The following is a 9394-nucleotide window of genomic DNA, read 5'->3' as shown; positions in this document are numbered from 1 at the left end:
TCGACTGAAGTTGTGTGGATTACTTGTAAAATATAGTGGTGTTTTATCAGCTGTTTGGACTCTATTCTGACAGCGCCCATTCACTCCAGAGGATCCGTTGTTGAGCAAGTGATGTAATGCTACATTTCATCAAATCTTTTGGATTTGGCCTGCAGGTACATTTTCATTTTTAACCAAACTGGACACACACTCAAGATTGTTTGTAACTGGCATGTTTGTGCTCTTGTTGAGGTATTTTATATATTCACATGTCTTGAGATTAATTCTCTTCACATGTTTTTTTTTTCCTTTATTTGAAACAAGACGACGCATGTTGTCATGCACATACTTTTTTAATATTTGCGTAAACAGTTCGCCAAACACCAGACAAGCTGTTTCAGTTTTAGTTGTTTTGCTCAGTTAACGTTTGGCACGACCAATACAAGACAGAGCACAAGCTATACACCAGTGCGGAAATAAAGTTTAGTTTAGTCAGTCGTAACACTGACACGTACACACACTCACAATACACTTTTTTTTACTCCCACCTATTTAAAAAGAGCTTCATGTTATCGGTGTAAACAAATAAGATACGCGTCAGCCTAAGAAATTAAGCTGAAGTTCTCATCAATATTAAACACAAGTAAAACACAAACCTGAAGTCACAGACTTTAACCTAAATGGAAAGTGCAACATGACATAATGTGCTGTAAAATAAATGCATCATTTATAAGAATGAACACATTTTAGGTCATCAGAACTCATTCAGTGTAGATTAACCAGACCATCTCATTCACCATAAGGACCTATATAAGCAGAAAATGAGCAGACTCTCATCACACAACTTTTATGTATAATATATATATAATAAAACAGATTAGTAGATATATATTTATGTGTATATTTATTTTCATGTCTCTTTATTTATCCCCATCTGGCTCCTAGGACTCCATTGGAACGCTCTGGCTTGATTTGCGTGAACAGTCAAGCTGCAAACATTGACTGGATTTGCGGGAACTGTCTAGCCCTAAAGACTGACTGGATTTTCGGGAGTTGCACGGGTCTCTCCAAGGGTCGAACCCATCTTTGGTCCGGACAGCAGCCAGCTTGGTCAGGAGGGTGTTCCTCCGGATGCTGCTGTCCGAGTCCTCTTTGTGTAACGTGTTTCTGGGTTTGTTCCAGCAGGGGAAACAGGCTAAGAAGTCATAGAGGAGGTGGCCGCTGAAGAGCATGTAGATCCACGGGTTACAGCAACTGTTGAGACTCGCCAGAAGGGCAGAGAGAGTCACCGCTGCATTTTCAGAATCTGAAAAAGAGAAAGATTGAGTGATGTAGCCTTGGGGTTAAAGATTTGGGCTGGCAACTGAAAAGTTGCAGGTTGAAACCTTGCAGTTAACAGTTTTGAATCAAAACTGTTAACTGGTGGCTGATCTGGTGTGAACTTTTATAATGTGTTTTGTAATTTATCAAGCCATATCTACTTGTACTAAAATCTGTTTTGACAGATATAATCAAATAATAGTAGTCTGGCATTGGTGTTTTTGAAAATTAATTGCATTTTTAGTACTCTTGAGTGCACGGTAGTTTTATGCACAGTTCTGTCTTTCAAGCATAAATAAATGATAGATAGATCAATATTAGACTTATGAACCACAAAATATTGATTATGTAATCAATTTTTTTCCTAGAATGGAATGCAAGTATGTCTCCAGATTAAAAGATGTTCTTCTAATAAAACATTAGTTTTAGCCTATAATGAGCATTATGCAATAGTACAGGATACACACTAATAATAATAATGAAAAAAAAGTAATACAACCTATATATCCTGTAATCTCAAAGGAATGCTAATGGAATTCAGAAAAGAATCCTCTGATAGATAAGATCTGAAGTGGTTGGTTGCACAAACGTCTTAGACTAGTCTTAAAACGTTAAATTCTATTACAAAAAGCTAGATTGATCTAATATGAATATTAAAAGTAAGACTGATTACCCCTTGTCTATTGATAGCTGGTGAAACTACTGTTTAATACACAGTCTTAGCATAGTGACTATGTTTATGCAACCGGCAAGCTTGGATAAACTGAAGTTCTGGTCTGGAAAATACATTGAATCAGGACTCCAGTGTTATCTTTGGTTCTTTCTTGTTTGGTCTTTTTAGGAGCGGTTCCTAGTTATTATATAAATTACACTAGCATTTTCATTAACAAGGAAATTAAAACCATGTAAGCAATTATTTTTGTAGATGCTTGCAATTACATCCTGTTAGTAATGTGAATATTGTCAGAATTAGGGCTATTATTCACCCTAGTATTGTTATGATTGCCTAATTAAGGCTTGAAATATAGTTTTTTTTGTTCCTTAGCCTTTATATGTGACCCTGGACCACAAAACCAGTCTTAAGTAAATTTATTAGGATATTAAGACCATGTTCCATGAAGGTATTTTGTAAAGTTACTACCATAAATGTATCAAAACTTAATTTTTGATTAGTAATATGCATTGCTAAGAACATTTGGACAACTTTAAAGGCGATTTTATATATATATATATATATATATATATATAATTTTATATATATATATATATATATATATATATTTTATATATATATATAAAATATATATATATATATATATACACTACCGTTCAAAAGTTTGGGGTCAGTAAGACTTGTGATTTTTTTTTTTTTTCAGGATTCTTTCATGAATAACAAGTTTAAAAAGTACAGTGTTTATTCAAAATATAAATATTTTATAACAATGTAAATTATTTATTATTAACTTTGAATAAACTTCTAATTATATATATATATATATATATATATATATATATATATATATATATATATATATATTTTGCACCCTCAGATTCCAGATTTTCAAATAGTTGATATTGTCCTATCCTAACAACAACCATACATCAATGGAAAGCTTATTTATTCAGCTTTCAGATGATGCGTAAATCTCAATTTCAAAAAATTTGCCCTTATGACTGGTTTTGTGGTCCGGGGTTCACATACAAGTTTCAAAAATAACTACAAAATTTAGATTACAATATAAATTTATATAAATTTATTATAAATTTCAAATTTATAATAAATTTGTTATACATTTGCGAACGGAAATCGTATTCGCGCCAGGAGGTAACCATAGCAACAGCAAGCCGATTGTTTTGTTTTGTATGGTAAGTCGAAAAACATAAATATAGTTTGTTTGTTTGTTTTTAAAGAATTACAAGCCACAGAAATTAAACAAAACACTACCTATTTTTGTTATAACATCTTAAAGATGTTTACCGTTGGTTTTAACTGCTCTAGAGTGACAAAAGACTAACCGTCATCGTTCCCGCCCAAAAAATATTATTGTGACTGGACCACAAAACCAGTCACAAGGGTCCATTTTTTTAAATCGAGATGTATACATCATCTGAACGCTGAATACATAATACATATTTGTGTGGTTTGTTAGGACAATAAGGGAGCAAAAAAAAAAAAAAAAATCAAAACATTGAGAAAATCGCCTAAGTTGTCCAAATTAAGTTCTTAGCAACGCATATTACTAATCAAAAATTAAGTTTTGATACATTTACGGAAGGGAATTTACAAAGTATATTCATGGAACATGATATTTACTTAATATCCTAATGATTTTTGGTATAAAAGAAAAATCGATCATTTTGATCCATACAGTGTATTGTTGGCTATTGCTACAAATATACCCAGTATGACTGGTTTTGTGGTCCAGGGTCACGCTTTACGTTTAAAACGCCAACCCTCTGAAAGTCTTTGAATCATTTTTAAACTTAATATTGTGCGTAAATATATCTACATTTGTAACCCTGTGTCAACTTACCATCCCAGGAGAAGTTTTCATCCCAGACTGACCACATTTGCACGATGAAGAACGGAGCCCAGCACACGATGTACGCCAAAACAATCACGAAAGTCATCTTCACTGTTCTTAGTTTGGCTCTTGAGATGACGGTGACGCTACTAACAGACGCCTTTCCAATCATCCCGTTCTTAGTGCTGTGCGGGGTGCCTTTCTTGGTCTTGCACTTGAAGTTCTTCCAGATACTGTGGCATATGAACCCATAGCAGATCATGAGGATAATGACAGGGATGAGGAAGATGCCCACGGTGATCCAGGTAATGTAGGCTCGGATGCCCCATGGCTCTATAAAGTGGCCCCAGCAGTCATACACGTCCGAGCCGTTCTGAATCTCGCTCAGAGAGAAGATGAAGTATTGAGGGGTGCTGAGCAACAGGCTGCAGAGCCAAGTGGACCCGATCATGATGTAGGCGCGCTTCGTAGGCTGCTGGAGGGTCTTGAGAGGGTGGCATATGGCTATGTAGCGGTCCAGTGTCATCATCACCATCATATAGGTGGACGCGAACATCCCTAGGACTTGGAGATGCTTGACAATCCTACAAAGGAAGTCAGGTCCGTAAAACCTAAAGGTGATCTCCCAGCAGAGCTGTGGAAGAACCTGGAAGAAAGCCACCACCAAGTCTGCAAGGCTCAGGTGCTTGATGAACAGGTGCATGCGGGAGCTCTTCTTCTTGGTGTTGTGCATGGCCAGCAGCACGCACAGATTTCCGACCACCGCCACGAGGAAGGTGACGCTTAAAACCGTGATTTCCATTTTGGCCACGTCCTCGTTCCTGCCGAACGGGTCGGTGTCGTTGCTCACCGTGGTTTGGTTCGACGCGTTGCCCATGGTTGGGTTTGGAAACGAGCTGTGATTCTCATGCGTAAAATCGAGTGCGCTCTCTCAGGTATGTGGAGAGGTGCGCGCTAGCCGGAGCGTCATTGCGCACGGATACTCGTGCGTAAAAGGCAGCAGATGGGAATCCCCCACAGAGTCTTCAAGTGAGCACACTGGAGAGGACTGATGCATTTAAGTCTCAGAGACGCGGATCATATTCTGGTGCGCCTCAGCTGTGGTGATCTGACGCGCAAAGGTAAGGAATATTGCCCGACAAGTGTTGCATTCCTTAAATCCAGCCCTCACTGAAGAGGGTGGCAAGCTCAAGAGCCGCCCTCTCCCTCCTCGACAGCACGCCCCTAACCAACATTAAAAACAACCTTGGTACAAGTCAATCTAAGTACGCGCGTTTCGCGCCCTCAGTGGAAGCGACCGTGTGCGTTCTAGTCTATTTCATTCAGTACAGATTTAATCAAAGTAGCTTCACAGCAATTAACAAGAACATAACAGTATTAATGTTACAAAGGTCTTCAATTATGAAAAGCTCTAAAAAGACAATATTATCATTTTTCAGTTTTATTTAGTTTATTCAGTCTTTTTATTTTGCAGTTTAGGGGTATATAAAACTATAAGTGGTTTTCACATTTGGCAAATATAGCATTGTTTTTCTCATTTATAGGAAACCACGATTGTCCTTAATGACAAACATTTAATAAATTTTCTAATTCTATCCCATCATGTTCCAAATACAAATGCCATCCTTATGTTTCCCATAAGCATGGCGCGGCCATTTGTAAATTGTATGGGCTTGGCTTCTGGTTTGCCTCTAGCTACTTTTAGCTACAAAACAGCTGGTTTTGCTGCTTGATATTGCAAATTGGTGTGTCTTACCATATTATTTTAATGTACTGTCTTAATTATGAACACACTGGTTTGTAGTGCAAACAGTTTTACTGTTCATTGCACATTGTTATTCTTCTCGTTATTTCCGTATAGCGGATAATGAATCCGAAGTGTTACCCACAGGCCAATTTGTAGTCATATTTATACTAAGGCCAGTGTGCAGACATGTTTATGAGAAAGAAAGAGACGTTTGGATCCAATATAGTTTTATTAGCATTACTCGCTTATTGTGTTTATGAGCATCTGGCTAGAAAATATGTTTATTTTTCTTATTTTCTTGTCCTAATTGTAGAAGTACGACCAATGTGCAGTATGCATACTGCACAGTACATACTACAAAGATGGTTTAAAGTACTATAAAATATGCTTGTCATTTTGGCATATATAGTTTTGTTTGTTGCAATATAGATTTATAATTAAAAACACCTTAAAACACTCAACCTAGTTTTGTAATTCAGCTTATTCAGTTGTCGCTGACATTTGGGGTCACAGCTGAGCATTATATCTTGCCTAAGCGTGTGTGTGTGTGTGTGTGTATGTGTATGTGAGAGAGAGTAAAGGAGAGAGAGAAGAAAGAAATAAACAGCAAAGTGGGGTGAGTATAAAGGGATTGCACTTATGTCACAATTTGTTCATTTGCCCAACAACAGCATGGATTGCTCGGTTAATGTACTACTAAATACATCGTTCTGCTAATTTATGCTGTCTAAACCATGGGAAAAAATGTGTGGAAGCTGCTAAATCATATAGAGTAGGACTTAGTAAGCAGGAAAGGATGCAATATTTTGACAAACTAAAGTTAAATATGTACGAGGAGTATTAATTAAGATGATATGCTAATATTTCGCCTACCTGAGTGGAAATGATAAAAACAAACCCAAATGTTTGAAGATTCTTGCCCTGGAAATCCTGGTTCAATTTGGCCAACCACAAACGCCTTTTGTTCCTCAGACAATGTTTGGCAGCCTGTAGTACTCCAAATGTTTTTCCCGGTACAACTGATTACAACAGTCCCAAACATGGCAATAATTGACCATTTTCAGCAGCAATAATCAGCAAAATATGCAAGTTTTGTTTGGTTCAGTGGCATTGTTTACCTTCAGTGCTGCCACTGATGGCATGTTGCGAAAACACTCTATACAAACTGTAAAATGCACTCTGATTTTGGTGTAAAATGCTTATAGTATATGCCTAATTGCACTCTTTTTAATGCCATCAAATTTAACAACATGTTCCAATCCATGTTTTTTCAGCTTCAAGGTTTTCAGCCGTGATGAAGCAATCACTGGTTTTCATAAGTCGGATGTGGTCACTTAGAGCAAAGGTTTGTACACAATGCTTAAATCTCACTTGTCATATTTAAACACTAAGTCTCATTACGATGAGAGTGCAGATAATGAGGAACAGGTGCCTCATTACCCATGATTCACACCGCTACTTTTTCGCTTATGGAGGTCGTCTGCTTGAAGCACAAATGAGTTGAGCGAGGCTCTGATGTTGAATTTACATTTGTGAAATGAATTAGCACATGGCTTGTTTGATTGAATTTAAAAGCATCTGTGCCTTTTAGTGTGTGTGTACTTATTAGCAGATACATTAAAAATTGTGTAGGATTTACTTGCTAGTAAATTCCACAAGTATTACTAAGAAACAGAATGTAACACATTGAATTAGGCGTGACATTTTCAAGTAGAAAGACCAGTATTTTCTTTAATAAAGTGCTACAATAGTCTTTGTTTTATTTACAATTTTGGAAAAAAAAGTAGCAAGTAGCAAATTATGTTTCAACATCTATTCGTTATGTCCTGTCCAAACTTACTGTTTCAATAGAAAGAGGACATTTGTCAAGCCATTTCATAGGTTATTTTTATCATTGCTAAATGGATTTAAAAAACATTCTGAAATATTTCTTGTCCCCTTTTTTTCCCCAGAACACTGTTGTGGAGGTGTGGTGAAGAAATAGGCCACAGTCGAAAGCAATGCTAAATTACCCCAGAGTGGTTTTTACTCTGAACATTTGTAAAGAGGTGGATGGACTGAAAGGTTTCTGCTGTTTTATCGCCTGGGGTAAGTGTCTCGAGCACTTGAAAAAGTATGGGGGGAATACAAAGTGTGACGCTTAGAAGAAAATTGTCATCTAGGACAGGGATTGCAGTCGTGTGGGAGTGAATGCTTGTCTGTCTCAGATGCTGATGCTCTTTTGGCCCCTCTCTCTGATGAGCCTTCATTATGGTCGGAGGTAATCAATAATGCTGCATGACGCATCCATTGACTGCAATCATCATCGGTGTGCGCTGAGGGTTCGCTCTTAGAGGAGGCACATTTACATATACATTTCTTCATTTGGCAGATGCTTTTAGTCAAAGAATCCCACAAATGAGGAATATAACAGAGCACATCATGCTAAGGTGAACATAACATGAGATGTGCTGTAATAGAAAGTTCAAAAGACTGTTCAGAGGAGTATAGGGTAGAAAAAAATGAAACATGTAAAAATATACAAAATTATTATACAGTGTCCAAGTACAAAATGTTTTTGGACACTTGAGTCACGCCACTTTAATAGAAAGTTCAAGATTGTTCGGAGGAATAGAATAGAAAAAGTAGTAAAATGTATGTAAATAATATAGTGTCCAAACACAAATAGTGTATGGACACTTTTGGACACTTGACTCACACATTAAAAATTTCTAAATTTCATTGAATTAGAGACAAAATTACATATTTTAGAACCTAAAAATCTTTATTTAAAACAACAACAAAAAAATGTTTAGATATTCTGTTATGTAAAGGTATATTTTTTAATTGTGGTTCAAGTGTCCAAATACTTTTTGGGACCACTATATTTATATTTTTCAAGTCATGCAAAAGTTTACATACACTTGCAGTGTCTGCAAAATGTTAACTATTTTATCAAAATAAGAGTGATCATACAAAATGTTATTTTTTATTTAGTACTGACTTGAATAAGATATTTTACATAGAAGACGTATACATATAGTCCACAAAAGACAATAGTAGTTGAATTAAAAAAAAAACTAGCCCGTTCAAAAATGTAAATATGCTTGATTTTTAATACTGTGTTGTTACCTGAATCATCCACAGCTCTTTATTTTTTGTGATAGTTGTTCATGAGTCCCTTGTTTGTCCTGAACAGTTAAACTGCACTCTGTTCTTCAGAAAAATCCTTCAGGTCCCACAAATTATTTGGTTTTTCAGCATCATTTGTGTATTTAAACCCTTTCCAACAATGACTGTTTGTTTTTGAAGTTCTTTGAAGTTTTTGGTTCGGGGGAAACATGCTTCCAAAGGGCAGTAGGTCTACTAAATGGAAAAAAAAGAAGATATTTGTGCAATATAAGAAAAATGTACACATCTTTATTCTGTTCAAAAGTTTTCATCCCCGGCTCTTAATACATAATTTTTCCTTCTGGAGCATCAGTGACCGATTGAACTTTTGTAATAGTTGAGTATGAGTCCCTCAGTTGTCCTCATTGTGAAAAGATGGATCCCAAACTCATACAGTCATTGTTGGAAAGGGTGCAAATATGCGAAAGATGCTGGAAAACCAAAGAATTTGTGGGACCTGAAGGATTTTTCTGAAAAACAGCGGGCAGTTCAGGACAAATAAGGGACTCATAACCAACTATCACAAAAAAACAAACAAAAAAAAAAACCAACTTTCTCCATCCAAAAATGTGTACTGTTTATTTCACAGATTAATTTGTTAATCCACTTTAAATGTTATTTCCCAAAGATTTAATTCCATGAACTTTAGCAAAGTCATTCGTTTATAAATTGT

The 9394-nt window shown here is 36.2% G+C and overlaps 1 protein-coding gene across 1 annotated transcript; it reads right to left on the bottom strand.

Annotated features, from left to right (window-relative positions):
- Nucleotides 1-323: 323 nt before the first annotated feature.
- On the bottom strand, nt 324-4948 carry avpr1ab (arginine vasopressin receptor 1Ab). The gene is made up of 2 exons (XM_051107045.1): nt 3834-4948; nt 324-1285 (listed from the first exon to the last, which is right to left on the bottom strand). Exons 1-2 carry the CDS (start codon nt 4699-4701, stop codon nt 921-923), a joined length of 1233 nt encoding a protein of 410 aa, XP_050963002.1. The 5' UTR covers nt 4702-4948; the 3' UTR covers nt 324-920.
- Between the last annotated feature and the right edge of the window lie 4446 nt (nt 4949-9394).

This window comes from Labeo rohita, chromosome 4 (assembly GCF_022985175.1).
Source record: "Labeo rohita strain BAU-BD-2019 chromosome 4, IGBB_LRoh.1.0, whole genome shotgun sequence".
NCBI lineage: Eukaryota > Metazoa > Chordata > Actinopteri > Cypriniformes > Cyprinidae > Labeo > Labeo rohita.
Note: the sequence above shows the minus strand (reverse complement) of the source record. Positions and strands in the feature narration are given on the sequence as shown.